General features: G+C 40.3%; 1 protein-coding gene across 2 annotated transcripts in view; it reads right to left on the bottom strand.

Annotated features, from left to right (window-relative positions):
* The window catches only part of HIBADH (3-hydroxyisobutyrate dehydrogenase), a 96,017-nt gene extending 77,584 nt beyond the window's left edge, over positions 1-18,433 (bottom strand). For both annotated transcript variants that reach the window (XM_079785952.1, XM_079785953.1), the window contains exons 1-3: positions 18,250-18,433; positions 11,731-11,891; positions 2,579-2,688 (exon numbers count right to left, since the gene is read on the bottom strand). In XM_079785952.1, coding sequence (XP_079642078.1) covers positions 2,579-2,688; positions 11,731-11,891; positions 18,250-18,340 — 362 coding nt within the window. In that variant the 5' untranslated portion in view covers positions 18,341-18,433. The remainder of the gene's footprint in view (positions 1-2,578; positions 2,689-11,730; positions 11,892-18,249) is intronic.
* Positions 18,434-18,655: the final 222 nt, after the last annotated feature.

Here is an 18,655-nt window from a genome sequence, read left to right as displayed (position 1 = left end):
AATTTATTTGCCATCAAAAAGACACATTGCAAATTTCAGATACCCAGGTAATTTCCACTAGGTAGAATATAAGCAATTTGAAATTTAGCCATTTGCTTCAGGAATGCGTATTCTTCAATAACTGTAACTTTTTTAAATAACTGTAATATTTTTTATATATATATATATATATATATATATATATATATATATATATATATTTTATTGACTTTTTACAGAGAGGAAAGGAGAGGGATAGAGAATTAGAAACATCGATGAGAGAGAAACATCGATCAGCTGCCTCCTGCACACCCCCTACTGGGGATGTGCCTGCAACCAAGGTACATGCCCTTGACCGGAATCGAACCCGGGACCCTTCAGTCCACAGGCTGACGCTCTATCCACTAAGCCAAACCGGCTAAGGCTAACTGTAATATTTTAAATTAAAATATCAAACAGGCAGAAAGGGAAATACAGGAATGGACCTGGAAATCTCACAGTCTTTTTGTTCTTTATAGTAAATTTTATATACATTCTTTGTTAAAAGAGGGAAGTAGCCTTTTCATATATCATTATTTCACACCAATATTTAAATGGCATTCTTATAGTAAAACATTTTTGTTTGTATTATAAGTGCAGACAATATACCTAGATAATTCCTTTGTATTCTATAATATCACGGGCTAGGAAACTCTGACCTAAATTATATTTTATTTAAAGGACTATGGTTAACCTTTATTATTTTATTTTTTAGTTAATCCTCGCTCGAAGTTATTTTTCCATTGATTTTTAGAGAGAAGAGAGAGGGAAAGACAGAAAGAAATATCGATCTGAGAGAAACACATCGATTAGTTGCTTCCTGCACACGCCCTGACCAGGCCCGGACCAAGGAGGAGCCTGTAACCAAGGTACATGCCCTTGACGGGAACTGAACCTGGGACTCTTTGGTCTACAGGCCAACACTCTATCCACTGAGCCAAACCAGCTAGGGCATATGGTTAACCTTTAATTATAACTTCCCAAGACATTTAATCAGAATTATGACTGGAAAATTAGAACTGAATAAATAGAAATATTAAAGGGGTAAATATATAATCATTTCTAAGTACTACAGAAAAGAAAAATCTTCCTATAGAAAAAAATAGCACACAAAATGTTTATAACAATTTTAGACATATACATTGATCTGGTCCAAGTGCAGTAACTGTGTATATTCCACAGGAAAACGAAACAGTATACTTTAATACAGATCACCTCAATACGTAGAGTTTCACTTTATGCAACTTAAAAAATAAAAATTAAGTTTACCGGTCTTCAGTGATATTATTTTTAAGATCTTAAATATTTAAAAAATGGGAAATCATCTAAAAAATTATGCATGCACTGGATGTGGGGAAATTATCCTGACCCAGAAGAAAATCAAGAACCAACCATGAGAAGCAAATTATAGTTCAAAGTAAAGCCAAACTCTTTCAACGCACGCCCTTAATAAGACTGCTCCGGTAGTTGGCCACCATATTCGTTAGTAAAGGATATTAATAAACGTAGGATTTGTCTCCACCCAAGTTTTTAGTAACTTTTCCTTGAGAGGTGTAGCAGGGCCATAATTGGAACAGACTAGGTAACAAGATAGCTAGGTCACCTCAGGACCACACACACTGTGGGCCTGAGGGCTCCATCCAAAAGTAGTGTCTTTCAACCCTCCCTGAAACTAAACATTTATCTTATCAGTTTTCTGCCTAATATCCAAGTGTCTTTTGCTTCCAAGTTTGTTAGTTTTCCAAAGCAATTCAATTTCCCAAAACTTCAAATTTCATATTACTGCTTCATGAAATTTAAACCCTTTCGTTTTAGCCCTTCATGTATCTTCAGAGCCTACCCATTTGTTCTACTTCTTTGCTGAAATTCAACAACAAAACAAGTTAGGAACAGGAACCAGTAAGAGCAGAAAACTAAATTGGGAATTCAACCACTGTCATCCTAACATAACCACAAGGGTTTGGCAATAGGCAGCAATTAGCCAAGAGGTCCTTGAAGCCAGGGAAGCGAGGCACTGGCTAGGGGAAACTCTGACCTAAATTATATTTTATTTAAAGAGCAACTGCTAACCTTTAATTCCAACCCCTCAAAGTTCGTACTGCAGATGTGCTAACCCAGAGGACATACAATAACTTTTTATTATACAATAAAATGTTAAATAATGGTGTTCTTTCCAATGTTTGGTTTTATTTTTCATCGAAACCTTTTCCTGAATTTCTATAAACCATATTATGCTTGTAACATTTGTGGAGTTTAACATGCAAGCTTTAAAAGTCTCTTAAACATGTTACCAATGAAAGCATAAGTTTAATGCAAGAGTTAAAGGAAAGAAACGGAAGCAAAAAAAAAAAAAAAGTGTTCCCAAAAGTCACATACTTGACTTCAGTGAAAAAACAAACCCTTTACAACGAGAGAGAAACCACACCATTCACTTTTAAAAAATAAGAAAACAGTATGGAAAGTTTTAACCAGCATAACTGTAATTTCTTAATAGTTTCAACAAATGTGAAATTCATGAACTATCATAATGAGAAAATATCCACAGTTGAGAAATACATACTTCAGAATTCCATTTGCTCCGGAATAAGCTTCTATTGCATTCATACTGGTGGGCAACATGGTAATAATTCTGTCAGCTTTTTCAGCTACATCTGCTGGGGAAGACACTACCTTTAAAAAAAATTTAAAAGTCACATTTAAATCAAAATGTAAGCAGTTTCTAGAGCAAAAGTAGGATCCACTTTTTATGCATGCTGATAACAGTGACAGTGAATAAAACTCATCCTTGATTCCAAATGACAAGAAAAAGTTTACTGCCTAAAACAGAGTCCGTTCTTACACACATACAGATGCAGTTTGTATAGAATCAAATCTACTGTTTATTTTAAAAAGTGTGAAGTGAATTGAGGGGGAAAGGGCAAAACCCAACAGTCCTGGGAACAGACAGACTTCTCAGGGATTCCTCCAACTTAGATTCTTAAACAGCATGCTTTTTTGGTAGATATTTTGACTAAGAAAAACATTCTAGCACAATAGGGGCTGGTAACCAAACTACAGGGTTTACCGGTATTTCAATGGGCAGCAAAAATCCCCTAGTAAAATGATCAAGCCTGGATCCTTTAGTCTCTATTTTCATAAAAAAGAAGAAGAAAGCCCTGGCTCACGCATCTCAGCAGTTGGAATGTCGGCCTGAGCACCAAAGGGTCACAGATTCAATTCCCAGTCAAGGGCATGTACTTGAGTTGCAGATTCAATTCCTGGCCCCAATAGGGGTGCACATGTGGGAGGCAACCAATAGATGTGTCTCTCTCACATCAATGTTTTTCTCTCTCTCTCTCTCTCTCTCTCTCTCTCTCTCTCTCTCTCTCTCTCTCTCTTTCTCTCTCCCCTGCTGTCTTTCTACTCTCTAAAAATCAATGGAAAAAATATCCTTGGGTGAGGATTAACAAAAAGAAAGGAAGAAAGGAAGGAAGGGAGGGAGGGAGGGAGGGAGGGAGGGAGGGAGGGAGGGAGGGAGGGAGGGAGGGAAAGAAGAAAGAAAAGAAAGAAAGAAAGAAAGAAAGAAAGAAAGAAAGAAAGAAAGAAAGAAAGAAAGAAAGAAAGAAAGAAAGAAAGAAAGAAAGAAAGAGTTCTGCCTGTTTCAGAAAAGAAAAGGTCAGGACAAGGACATGAGCACTTCCTGCACTGATTCTGAGTTCTACCATGAAGGCTGAGAGCATAGAGTAAGCTACCAAGACTCATGTGGAAACTATATACAAGACAGACATACAAATACGCATCAAGCTATGCTTTCATTTCAACCCTCATTTCTGCTTCCATAATGACCAGGAACTGGCTATAAAGTTGCTCTATCCCCGTGGTTGGCAAACTGCGGCTCGCGAGCCACATGCGGCTCTTTGGCCCCTTGAGTGTGGCTCTTCCACAAAATACCATGGCCTGGGCGAGTCTATTTTGAGGAAGTGGTGTTAGAAGTAGTTTAAGTTTAAAAAATTTGGCTCTCAAAAGAAATTTCAATCGTTGTACTGTTGATATTTGGCTCTGCTGACTCATGAGTTTGCCGACCACTGCTCAATCCAATCTCTATATGTGCGCATGCCGGCATGGGTGTACACACCCTTACTCACATTCCCCAACCCCCTGCTCTCTTTCATAGATACACCTTGATTCACCTGGCCAGCCACTCAGCAACCAAAGAAGTCAGAAGAGACCAGGAGCTCACTCCTTGACTCAAACTCTCCTTTAACAGAAAGAATCCATCACCCAGTTGTCCCAAAAGCTCCTCGAAAGCTGTATCTCTCTTTAGAAAAAGACAGAAGATTAATAGGAGGATAACTGAAGATTTCTCCATAGAATGATTGACATATGTATTAGAAATTGACATATTCTCTACTAGAGAATATTAAGTGACATGTAAGCACCTTAGGAATGGAAAAGCCTATGCATTTCATGTGGTGAAAATACACATGACATTTTCTTGTCGTCTTTGATGCACAGTTGGTGAAAAGTAAAAGAATGGAAAACCAAGCACAGCGTGTAACCTAATTATTATAAGCCAGAAGTAATTTACATTGCAATTTTCCATAACAGACTACCACCTACCTTCTAGATAAACATGGTTTTAACATAAATTTTGTAAGTCATACTTTAAAATTTCAGACACTCAAGTATCCCAGCACTTTGTATATTAACATTAAATGATATCAAACATTTCACAACCTAAAACAACAAAAACAAAAGATATTCTCTCTCTTTTAATGTTTCATTTTAAAGGCAATATAGCATTTTAGAGTCTATAATGCGGCATATTTAATATGTATATTTTGATATATCATAGGGATTTGCCACAAATAATTCTGGAAAAAAAATATTTTTTCCATCAATGACAAAGAAATACTTAAGTTGCCATGGCCAGTGTGGCTCAGTTGGCTGGGTGTCATCCCGTACCCCACAAGGTTGCCGGTTTGATTCCCGGTCAGGGCACATGCCTGGGTTGCGGGAGGATCCCCAGTATGTTTCCCTCTCATATCAATATTTCTCTCTCTCCCCCTCCTTCCTCTCTGAAATCAATAAAAATATATTTTAAAAAGAAGAAATAATTAAGTTAAATGAACACCCTTTCTACACCCAAATAAGTTCTGAGATTCAAAAAGAGGCAACTATTTCCTGGCAAACAGTTCAAGTTCTCTCTAGAAAAATATAGCTCAGTAAGATGAAGAAAAAAAAAAGAAGTTGTAGGAGTCATAGTTCTCTATTCCTGGACTGTATCAAGGATATGGGTTACACAGAGAGCCCCCATCTGTTCATTCCTACTTAAATGAAGTAAACACAATGCAAAAACGGTGGCATACCTCTCAGTGGCCTTTCCTCCTATGGCAGATCTTCCAGGGACTGCAGTAAGCCTAAAGGTCTAAGAGTCAATTGCAAACTTTCTCTTAGGAATTGAGAGAAACTCTTCCATTGAAGGAAATTCAATTCCATCTAGATAACTCCTTGAGAGGTGCCCTCAGGGGCACCAACAATTAGCTCACAGACCTAAGGATACTTCACACCTCCAAGGTTCTCATGCCAATGAATTGGCAATGCCAATTCATGCAACTGCCAAGTGCATGGGGTGGCCAATCAGCCCCCTGCATCCCTAGCATCTGCTTCTTGGGATGCTTGTGTTGCCAGAGGACCACTAACCCCTCAATTATACAGGAAAGTAGTGTCAAAGTCACAGGTCCGGAAAAAACACACAATGATAGTGATAGCTGGAATGTGATCACTGTAATGGCCACAACTGCACCATAGCTAATGACTAGATACAATGGTACATTATAATAAGTCTCTAATTTGTACTTCAGAAGGCATGTTTATTAGACAGACAGGCATGTGTGTCCAGCTATTCAAATCATCTTGCCTTCCATGTAATGACTTCAAGAGTCTGAAATAACTGACAAAATTTGGCCACGACTCAAAAGCTGGGGGGGAAAAAAAACAAACCTTGTTGCCTGTCTTGACACTAACCACAAAAAGGAGCCAAACTAATTAGAGTCCCTTCAATTACATTTGCTAATTGAATGGATAAGCAAAGATGGCATGGATCAGTGAAAGGAACACTAATTTGGAAAGCCAGACACGCAGGTTTAGTTACATATAGTTCAGCCACTAAGTAATGTGTGATTTTGTACAAATCACTTAACCTGTCTGGCTTCAGTTTCTGAACCTACAAAATAAGAAGAGTGATTTGGGTTATCTTTAAGGTTTTCTATCTCCAAAGTAGAAAGGAAAGGTAGGCAAAGAAACTTTCATATTTAGTAACCTTAAGTTCTAGGAAGGTACAGCCTCTATAAAAAAAAAAACGGGGGGGGGGGTGTGCTGGTGGGTTGGGAAGCATCTGCAATGACTCAGAACAAATGCACAGCATCAGCAGGGCTCCAGCACACCTCCGCCTCTGTGGACAGTCACTGGCCTGGCTCACTCTGGGCCATGGCTATGCTCAGATCGTCATGGCCATCCCAGAATAATCTCTTGCTAATTCCAATTATTCTTATGTTATTATGAATAAGGATAACTCTACTTTACCATAAACTTAATTTTGACTGCAGGAGATTGGCTCCCTTGTGTATCATGATATCTACAGACTTTACAAGTTTTTGTAGCCAATTTCTCTGGATTTAGATTCATCTATATGCTAGTACACATCAATGACAGGTGTGCAATACGGAGTAGGAGACTAGATAAATTAAAGACAAAACCTGCTTTGCTGGGTGAGGGGAAGGAGAAAGGGTGAGGGCATCAGACCCAAAGGTAATCAGAAGGAACTGCATCTCCTTTATGCATATCCATTGGAAGGAGACCATTAACTAGTTGCTTTACATTAAGAGAAAAAATCTCACTCTCTCTTCTTGACAAAAGTCACAGAAGTTAAGCTCAGCACTGCTTCCCAGTAAGTGGGTAAGATAAACTTGCAAAGAAAAAAGATGAACATGACCTTGGTTTAATTTGCCACTTTGTGTTTTTTGATCTTCCCAAGTAGAAAAGCATACACTATGCTTTAAAAACTGACAAAAGTAGTTTGTGCCTATATCTTGAAACATTTGGTAGACAATGATGGAGCCCACTCAGCAAGAGACTTTTAAAGTTCTCACTTAACAAGACCTGAGTGGATGCCAGATTAAATCCTAGGAGAATTATTTAACCAGACATGTTCAGCCTTACAACCCACGAACAACAGGATGCTTTCCAAGTTTTTAAAGAGAAAACAAAAGAGAATCTAATTAAGCCCAGTTCAACCAGAAAACTCATGCAGAAATAGTGTAAGACTTTTGGCACAGATCAGTGGCATCTCCAGGGAAATTCCTTAGACAATAAAAATAAAAATGAAGCACAAGTCATATATTCCCTTGATGCTAAAAGAGAAATCAGTATCTTCTGCAAAATAAAAGTGGCACAGAAGGGATGGTGCAGAACATGTTCTTAAGCAACGATGCTGTCAAATCACTATCTCCTACTTTTAATTTTTATCATCTTTCTTTCACTTAAAAATATGTCTACATTTTCTTCCAAAGCACCCTGGACTCAATGACTCGGCCAAGACAGTAGTGTATTTCTCTGTGTGGTGTTGGAGAGTGAAGATTTGGGAGAAATATGGTAGAGACACAACAGCATTCATAACAACAGTAGTAATCCCACACACTTACTAAGTGCAGGTTCTCTAGCACTAAGAGGAAGGTACTATTACTATCCCATTTTATGAGAAAAGTTAAGTAGAAAGAAGTTAAATAATTTGTCTGAAGTCACACAGCCAGCACAAGGTAGAGCTGGGATTTGAGCACAGGCAATCTGGCTCCAGGGCCTGTGTTTTTAAAACTGCTACAATTCACAATTTACTGATCCATGATTTCTAATATACAAAGGCCTAATAGTTATCATGGGTTATATTCTCAGAAAAGATGCTAAAAGTTGAAATGAGACATGTAGGTTAAACCTGAATTTCCAATAGAAATAAGGATACAATTAAGGAATACTGAAAGAAGAATGCACAAATTTTTTTTATGGAAATGACTACAAATACTATATTTAACCAGTTATAAATGCCCTATTAGATTAAGCTAACATTTAAAGGCATAAATAAGTTGGTTAAATATAGTGAGGTAAGACATATATAACATGTCAAAGTTTTGATTCCCTTCAGAACCCATGTATTATTTTTCACTACTAGGGAGAGCTTGAAGAAAAATCTCCGGGTTGGAACATCGCGAAGCATTTCTTCGCCTGGATCTGCAGGTGCCCATCTCGCCCCTTGAGGGGAGGGAGGATCCTGCCTGCAGAAAGCAGAGCCAAGAGCAGGCAGAAAGGAAACTGACTACATCTGTGCCCCAAATTCAGCTGTGCCTGGGCTCAGACCACTCCCCGACTCCTCAGTTATATAAAACAGCAAGTCCCCAGACTTTGCTTTTTAGAAAAAAGAATAAAAAAGAAATAGCACTTCTTCAAGGTGATGTCCAAAGATCTTTAGAACCAGTTGACTGCTTTTGATCCAGATGTGCCTATTCTGTAACTTTTTCTCCCTAAAAATTTCCCACTAACAATAGACATTAGAAATCAACTAGCCAGCAATTCCACAATCTTTGGGTGGGGAGAGAAACTCTTTTCTTGGACTGCCATTTCATCGGCATAGTAACATTATGGGAAGAAGGGGACTGTCCTTAAAATGTAACAGTCAAGTCAAATATAGTCTGAATTTTTAAACCCTAATTCCTTCATTGCACTATTGTGCACAATAGCAAGAAGTTTCAAGGTTTTTACCTCCATGTTTCTATCACATCCCTATCCCTAGTCTTGACTTTGTCTTGTAGTAGAATAAAACTTATATTTTATTTTATCCAAAAATATTTAAAACTAAATATGAAATAATACTGACATTTTACTATATCAGAACTTATTCATCCAAATTAATGTTACCTTTTAAAGTAGCATTCCTAGGAGATTGCCACTGTTCAGAATGTTTTTTAAGCTGCTAGCATAAATCATTTGCCAACAAATGTTTTCATTTTATTATGACACGATATTTCCCCTCAGGCCCACAGCTTTTTTACCCTTTATCTCTCTCCCTTCATTCATCTACCCTCCATTTCTGTTATTATAATCAATACTCAGAGGACTTCTTAGAGCTGAGACTCTTAGGCAAGCAGAGATGTGAGATGAGCTGTGGGAAAGAGGATTCTGCCTGCCAGGCTTGCTGCTGCAGTGTGAACCACACACAGAACTTTTCCCACCATGTGGGGGGCAGGGGTGGGAACTGCACACAAGAAGCTAAAACAAGCCTTCACTCTTCACTACTCTCGAGGGGCAGCTACCCAGAACCCAACTTCTTTCCTTCCTCACACCCACTTATGTATCTCAGGGAAGATGGAAAAAAGGAAAAAGTAGTAATTCAGTCTGTGTTCCAGAACCTTCTCATTTATTTTCAGGAATCTGAGAGACCTTGTCTCCATAACTTTCATTTCATTTCTGTTTGAAGGTGATTAAAGATTAGACACAGTATCGATGTAGTTTCCTACCAGAAATAAAATGACTCTTAACAGTTATTTATTTTTTCCTCCTCAAAAAAAACTGTTTCAGCACTTCATTAGAGTCAAAATACAATTTTAGTAGAAACATCCTTGTGATGTTATTTATCTTGCGACCTGAGACACATCTGATACCTTGCCATATCTGACTCAAACTATTTTATTCTCCATAGCACTCCTAGACACATGGCAGGGACTCAACCTTTATATGTTAACCTAAAGTAGAAATCTCTAGAAACCTGGGGACTGAGGCTTCCACCTTCAAAAAAAATTGCTTCTTTATCCCCGTTTTTCATCTGGATAAATCTACTTATTCTGCTACTAGAGGCCCAGTGCACAAAATTCGTGCATTGGGGAGTGGGGGGGGGTGTCCTTCAGCCCGGCCTACACCCTTTCCAATCTGGGACCCTTCAGGGGATGTCCCAACTGCTGGGATCGGGCCTAAACCGGCAGTCAGACATCCCTCTCACAATCCGGGACTGCTGGCTCCTAACCGCTCGCCTGCCTGCCTGCCTGCCTGCCTGATTGCCCCTAACCACTTCTGCCTGCCAGCCTGATCGCCTCCTAGCCGCTCCCCTGCCAGCCTGATTGACGCCTAACTGCTCCCCTGCTGGCCCGATTGACCCCAACTGCCCTCCCCTGCCGGCCTGGTCGCCCCACGTAGTCTGCTGTTCAGTCATTTAGTCGTCCCTCACTAACCCCCCTGCCAGCCTGGTCGCCCCACACAGCCTGCTGTTCAGTCGTTTGGTTGTCCCTCACTAACCCCCCTGCCAGCCTGTCACTCCATGCAGCCTGCTGTTTGGTCATTACTGTTACTGTGACCGTGTCCCGGACAATTTGCGTATTCCTCTATTATTAGTTTAGATTCCGTTAAATATCTACATTTCAGAGAGAACTTCCCTAACTGCATTCTTACCCAATATAATGCACATTTTACTAAAGACTAATGAAACTCTTTTTCTTTTGACTTATCCATTTGTAAGCTATGCTGAACTGGTGCTACAATCAGTTTTCAGAGATTGTAATGGGCATAAGCAGCCACCGTTCTACCCTGAAAAGTTCCACGATACGCATACACCACCACTGCTGTCCCCATATGGCACACTGACCAGGAAGGGCAGGAGGTGGAGAATACCAATTCTGCAAAGGGCCTCTCTTCTCTAAGTTGCCTAAACCTGCTCTTTACATAGACATTGCATTTCTCAGTATTTATTTCAAGTCTATTAACCAGAAGTTGACTAGAGTAGAAGTTCGGTTCTCAAACTTAATTCATTCTGAAAGGCTGTTCAAGAAGCGTTAGAAAACGGAATCATTTTTTCCCATTAGAAAGAATGTACGTTGAATTAATCCATTCCAGACCCCCAAATGATTCCGTTTTAACCTTTCTTATATACAGTAATGTCTAACGTACTGTTTAATCTATAAATACCTTTTTCTTAAATTTAAGGAACCACCCCCTACTAACCTTAAACAAATTTTTCATATATCATTGCCTACAAAATGCTGTCACTTGCTGCTTTTTGTTTATCCAATTAACAAAAGTTTTGCTACCTATTCAATTGCCTGTGATTGTTGTCTTGTGAGCACTTTCACACCCTTGGTAACATTAGCACTCTGGGTGCCCTCTTCATGTTTTAAATTGTGCTAATTGTCACCAGCAACAAAAGCGTTATCTCCTTTGCCACGCTTTTTGTCCTGCTGAAGCATCAGCATGAAAGGCTTGTCAGGTCAAAAACTGAAGTTTTGGTTGACAACTGAGACATTTTTTTGTGAACAACTTGGTCGAGAACCGAATTGCTCAAGATGGGAGACTTTTGAGAAACGAGATTTGACTGTATTTAATAGTATACTTTTTCTCTCACTTTTTAAATATATTTCTCAGAAATTTTTTAGTAATCTCCCAGTTCTAGGATTACATTAAACCCCCAGTTACCCCTCTACCACTTGTAAAAGAAGTTCCTTCATATCTTGAAAAAACAAAACTCTAAATTCAGTTAACATGTGGTCTTCTGTGTGTATATATATATATACTATAGACAGATAGAAACAAATAAAATTAGCAATCAGGTTTACAACTCCATTGGGTATACCAAGAAGTAATCACTTATTTGAATGTATATTCATTTTTAAACATAAAAATCTTAAGAAGAGACCTTACCTGTTCACCTGCTTCTCGAAACTCTTTGCATGCATCAGGGAACACATCATAAATAACAAGTGGGTAGCCATGTTTCATGAGATTTTTTGCCATTGGATTTCCCATGTTGCCTAGTCCAATAAATCCAACTGGTGTCTTAGAGGCCATTGACCTAGAACACACTGATTTCAATGCAGTACTTTCAATAAGAGCAAATAACGTTTTTTATTGCAAACTTTCATTTAACGTTAGTAAGCCAACTGTTTGTTTTTTTGTACCCATTTCCCCGTTCCCTCCCCTTTGGCAATAGTCATCTTGTTCTTTGTATTTATGTGTCAGTTTGGTCAACTGTTATTTAGATGTTTTCTATTAAAAACTTTTTAAAGACTAGTTCTAAACTAATGATCTAATCACATTTACAGATATTGACAATGTGCACGCAGACTAACTTCTACTTTAGTTTCTCAGGAAACAATAATAATTTTTAAGCAATTTCTTTCTAGAACATCCCTTTATCATCTTTTTTATTTTTTTTAAAATCCTCACCTGAGAATATGTTTATTGATTTTTTGAGAGAAGGGAGGGATGGAGGAGGGGATATAGTGGGAGAGAGGAAGGGAGAGAGAGGGAGAGACATTTTATCATTTTTAACAATAAATTTTAAAATGTTATCATTTATAAAATATATATTACGTACTTTATTATGTGAAGGATTCTAGATTCCTCATAACTATATTTATTTCATAATAATGTGCATAAAAAACAGAAAATATTCAATAAAACCTATACCTTGTACAAGGTCCAAAAATAGAGAATTTTTTACATCCCCCCCTCACTTATAGAAATCATCCCCTCCAATGGTATAAAAAAGTCTGAACACAATGTTAACAAAGGAGACTGTACTTCAACCAAAAGTCACAAGTTTATAGACAGTGTTCTAAGAGCAGGGGGGCAAGTCCAAGGGCTTTAGATGGCAAGATTAACAGTCTCAGGACCTTGGGCTAAGGAGTCAGTGCCCTTTCAGAAAAGAGGCACTTCCATTTATAGGAAAAAAGTCCTTCTTTAAAAAAGCTGTACGCTGGTTGTTTTTTCTTTTCTTCTTTTTTCACAAATGGCTTTTTGAAATCACTGTGGCAAGACAGAGCAGAGAGGCTCTGCATTACCATGAAAATAATATTAGACGTTATTTCAGTTTCTGGAATTAGAAGTCCACTCAACAAATATGGGCTACATTGAGTTCTATGACAAAGCTCGGAGACAGACACTGTTCTGGGCCTTGCCCTTGAAAGGTTTAGTCCAGTCCGAAAGAACGAGAAGTAACTCCACTTGTCTTGTCCCCTATCATTTCCCACCTTATTTTTTCTTTTTCTTTCAAGGGCTCCAGTTTTAAAACTGTGTAGTGTACCAACTAACCACAGTCACTCTTTTAAGTTTCAAGTCCTCTCAACTTAGGAATCCCTACTCTTCCTTGAACTTAATCTACATGCAATGAGATTTCTGAAAAGCAAATTATTTGAAGCCCTGATGCTTAAGAATCAGAGGTCTTCTTGGGTTAAAAGCATATTTAATTCCTTTCAACTTGATGATCGTCTCTAACATTTGCATTAAATATGGGTGTCATTCTTGCGCAACATCACCTCACCAATGCACAGTTTAAAACAATGGGTATAAAAGGAGTCCTGTGTCTGACTTTCTGGTCCACAGGAGGCTCAGTGATGATGGTAAACAGCCTATTCATCAGCAGAACAAGAATCAGAGGGGGGTTCTATCCATCAGAAGACTAGTTCAGCTTTTGAAATATTGACAGTATAGCAATTCCTAGCGATGAGATCTTCGGAGAGCTGAAGCAGAGAGCTGATGTTAGTTGCTGAAGGTGAGGTAAAAAACCATGAGGCTTTGGCACTCTCCCTCCAGGGAACACACATCTACTATCCCCTTGCCCCTCTCCCTCCCCGACAGGCGTGCATCTCCTAAACTCTGAGGGACCCCAGGAGACTTGCAACTAGGGGAGCAATGGGCAGTGGCAGCCAGACCAACCCCCTGAACCTGTCTCCAAGGCCCCTTTTTCTCTGACTTCCCAGTGAGCCAAAGCAGCCCAGCCTCGGCTCTCCTGTTGCTTCTTCTATGCCCTTCCTTATTTCACTGTCCTAGGTATATTTTTGCTTTGGCCAATAAATTCTTGCTTACTTTTCTAAGAAAGATAAAAATTAAAAAATAATGAGGCCCTTGCCCTGGCTGGTGAGGCTCCGTTGGTCAGAGTGTTGTCCAGTACACCGAAAGGTCTCAGATTTGATTCCCAGTCAGGGCACATACCTAGGTGGCAGGGTTCAATCTCTAGTATGCCGCATATGGGAGGCAACCAATCGATATTTCTCTCGCCCTCCCTTCCTTTTTTCCTCTCTCTCTCTAGAATCAACAGAAACATGTCCTCAGGTGAGGATTTTTTTTAAAAAATCTATTAAAGTTAAAAATTTTAAAGAATAATAAAAAGAATAATCAGGCCCAGAATTTTAATTGGCCAATATGAAAATCAATGAAGATGAAGTCTTAAACAAGGGCTCAGTTCTCTTCATAACATCTTTGCTTGTGGCTAAGTTCAAGAAAGGGTTATATAATTAGGTGCTTTGATGTCATAAGAGAAGAGTTTATTTACTGACAGTGATATTTAAGAACCCTCAGTTTAGAAGACTGAAATTCCTATCCACGCAAGGTTAATTCCTAGATGTATGCCCTTGAACTAACAAGTTACTTAACTTCTCTAGACATTTGTATCAACAAGAGTAACTCATTCAGAAGGTTATTGTAACTACTTGAGATAATACAGGTAAAGCATTAAACAGTGCCTGGCACATGATAGTGAATAAGATTTGCTACTTTTGCTATCAATGGTCAAGAAGTAGCACAAGGTTACAAGTCATATGCCAAATGTCTAAGGAAACACAGATTTTAATTAATGTGATGCATCGGAAGGTGTTCTTGTACAGTATAGAACAGTGGTTCTCAACCTTTTTAATGCCGCGACCCTTTAATACAGTTCCTCATGTTGTGGTGACTCCCAACCATAAAATTATTTTCGTTGCTACTTCATAACTGTGATTTTGCTACTGTTAATGAATCGTAATGTAAATATCTGTGTGTTCCGATGGTCTTAGGCGACCCTGCTAGTGGTTCTCAACTTGTTGGTCATGATGGTATAGGAGGTGGCCAATCAATGATGTTTCTCTCTCATCAATGTCATGACCCACAGGTTGAGAACCGCTAGCAGGGTCGCCTAAGACCATCGGAACACACAGATATTTACATTACGATTCATTAACAGTAGCAAAATCACAGTTATGAAGTAGCAACGAAAATAATTTTATGGTTGGGGGTCACCACAACATGAGGAACTGTATTAAAGGGTCGCGGCATTAAAAAGGTTGAGAACCACTGGTATAGAAGAATATGTTCCTGCCCGGCTGATGTGGCTCCTGCATCAACCCAGGAACCAGGAGGTTACCTGTACCATTCCTTGCCAGGACACATGCATGGGTTGCAGCTCAATCCCCAGTGGGGATGGTATAGGAGGTAGCCAATCAATGATGTGTCTCTCTCATCAATGTCTCTCTCTCTATCCCTCTTTTTCCTCTCTCTCTAAAAAAATCAATATTTTAAAAAAAGAAGAAGAATATGTTCCCAACAGAGCAGATATTCAAAGTAGTATAACAAAATTATTATCCTAAAAATTTTCAAACTTAAATAATGCATCTTCCTTTAAGTAAGCCACACACATTAATGTGTAGAAATAGTAGAGTCAGACAACATAGCTAAACTCAAGCTGGTAGAAAGCCAGTCTACACAATACAAAGGTGATACGGATGGGTAAAGAAGCTAGTTGGAGCCCTAGCTGGTGTAGCTAAGTAGTTAGAGCGTCAGGCCTCAAACTAAAGGGTCGCAGGCTTGATTCCCAGTCAAGTGCGCATACCTGGGTTGCAGGTTCATTCCCCTGTCTGGTGGGGGCGAGGCAACCAATTGATGTGTCTCTCTCCTCTGCTCACTCCCTCCAAAAAAAAGTTACTAAACTAAGGATGGAGACTTACTTTATAAAGACTTTCATTTTTTGAGTCAAGTTATTTCAATATTTTAAATTTTTTATTTATTGCTGTTGGGGGAGGGAGAGAGAAACTATATAGGGCCTGGGTGGGTAGATTTTTAAAAATCTGTATAAAAATTATAAAACTAAATTTACTTACCTTCTAAAGTAAAATATAAAATTTACTTTTATTAAATGGTGAGCAAATAGTAATATATGTACTTTAATATTGCTTATTTTTCTATTTCCTTTTTGATACTTTAAATATTAAGAGATAGTACTAACTGGCAACTTTCAGGTCTTATTTTTTTAAAGTAGTAAATAATTATATGGATCTTTATAGTACCACCACCCTTATGACATAAACATCTTAAACATACAATGGAGACAAATAACCCACAGATTTCAGAACACTAAATGTGTTACTATTTGGACATGGTTCTTTTCTTCATGTCTGTAGGCTCCAAAGTTGCAGGTAGATTTTTCTTTTAAGACTCCAATTCAAAAAACTTAACAGTTTTGTACCAAACTATTAACAGAAACATTTAAAACAATTCCAGAGTCAAAACAATTACTGAGTTGTTTTTAAACAATCATCACAAAAAAAGAACTATTTAAAATTTATTATAAATCTATATCCATAGAGCATCTTTGGGTCAAAGGACCCAAGGGACAAGATCACGTGCTGAAGTAGTCTAACCAGCATCATGGAGCAGCATTCTAGTTTACAGAGACAGTTATTATAGCCTCGGGGCCCAGGCTCTTCTATCATGCATTGTAATAACTTTATAACCCCAAAAGGTGCATCAAGAGTTCATTAAAACATCGTTTGAACACATTATAAAACCACAAAGCAGCACCTATGTCTTCCTTGGCTAATCAAAACGGAAAGAACGGCACCTTCATGTGAAAATTGGTGCGGCATTTGCTACTGTGGAAAAGTGACTACTCAATTTTTTTTAAGTGGGAGGCTTTTTTTTTTTTTTTTTTTTTTTTTTTTTTTTGGTAGCTCAGAACAGTAGCTCAAATAGCGGTGACAATAAAGTTTGGCAGGTTCAGTGAGTTTGTATCTTGTTACTGCGATTCCGTATCAGACATCTGTTCTCTTGCATCACGTGGGGGAAGCCTGCCTTTCTCAAGTCAGGGAAATTCACTCTTCTGCTTAGCTTGTCCTGAGAGGGCGGAAGGGGAGCTCTTAAGACCTCAATTCCCAAACTGCTGTATTTTAAATCAAAGATTTAAAAAAAAAAAAAATAGCCCTAACTGGTTTGGCTCAGTGGATAGAGCATCGGCCTGCGGACTGAGAGTCCCAGGTTTGATTCTGGTCAAGGGCATGTACCTTGGTTGCGGGCACATCCCCAGTAGGGGGTGTGCAAGAGGCAGCTGATCGATGTTTCTCTCTCATCGATGTTTCTAACTCTCTATTCCTTCCCCTTCCTCTCTGTAAAAATTCAATAAAATATATATTTTTAAAAAATACAAAGGCTTTTTGAGAATCCTGAGTATGAGCTTGCAGTGCGGTGTTACAACTCTCAGACTTTTACAGGAAAACAATGGCAGTGTCCACACAAATCAGCCAATTTTTCAATTAAAGAGGAATCCTGGTGTGCCAGGAAACGCAGGAATGAGGAAGAATCAAGGACCAACGCTCCAGATCCTGCTGGATAGATGCCCTGATTCACTTGCCCAAGGAGCCTCAGGTTCTTCACCTGGAAGATGAAAATGATTTTCTCTCTGTGGGTCTAAAATCTGTCTCTTCCCAAGTTCATGCTTAGCCTCCCTAACTTGTAATGTTATGGGGGGAGAGGGAGGGAGGACAGGTTCAGGTCACGATTTTGAAGACGTGTAAAGTGTGTGGGTTAATCATTTGACAGAAGTGCCATCTTCAGGGAGCACGGTTCCAAAGATGGGGCGGTGGGAAGCCCGCCTCGCGGGTCAAGGGTGAGTTAAAACTTCTCTTGAATGACTTACCAACTGGTTGGCATTAGCACCACTTGTGTAAAACCATCTTGTACGATTCAGGTGGTTACTAAACAAAAATCAGGCCCTGCTGCCCAAGGGTGCACCCCAGGGGAGCCGAACGCCAGCCGGCGCTGCAAGGCCAGGGGTCGCAGGGGTGAATGCGAGGTCGCCCCTGTGGCTGGGCCCTCCACTGGCCCTCGAGCCCTACCTTACTCCAAAGGAGCACGCCCCGGACCCGAATAGGATTCCCTCCACCCCCAGGTCTTCCCACCCCTACCTACGTCCCCGAAAAGGGCGCTGAACGCCATTCACCTGGATTCGGGGCAAGGGTAGGAGGGGGAAACACAGCGGCGCAAGACACCAGGCCCCGGGACCAGCCAAAATGTGGGGTAGTGAGCCTCGACCCCAACCGCAGCGCCTCCCGTAAAAAAGACCTCTTCGGCCGTCAGGTCGCGAGAGGCGGGCGGCCGGAGGAGGGACGGGGAGAGGAGGCGCGAGGTCCTTACCCGCTGCAAGGCTGGCCGCTGCCGGCCGCTGCCGGCGGCTCCAGTACCGGAGGCCGGAGGCGGCTCCGCGGAGCCATACGGAGGCTGCCATGCTGCCCCGCTGCCCCCGCCCCGCCTCCCCGCGGTGACCTCCGCCGCTCCGGCTCGCCCACTGCCTGCGAGTGTACGCGGCCAGGCGGGCGGGCACGGCACCGGCGTGGACCGCGCGCGCACGCGCTCTGCCGCTCGGGGCGGGCACCCGCCCGCGAGGGGAGGAGCGCGGCACCCAGAGGCACCGCCCATCAGGACAAGTGCTGTCAATCCAGGGAGCGAACCAATCAAGATTCGCAGGTCCTCGCCCTTTGAGAGCCACCCAATAAGGCTTTTGAATACCCGCATCAGGCGCCCTGGCCCCGCCCCCAAGCTC

The sequence above is a fragment of the Cnephaeus nilssonii genome (assembly GCF_951640355.1).
Source record: "Cnephaeus nilssonii genome assembly, chromosome: 12".
Classification (NCBI taxonomy): Eukaryota; Metazoa; Chordata; class Mammalia; order Chiroptera; family Vespertilionidae; genus Cnephaeus; species Cnephaeus nilssonii.
Note: the sequence above shows the minus strand (reverse complement) of the source record. Positions and strands in the feature narration are given on the sequence as shown.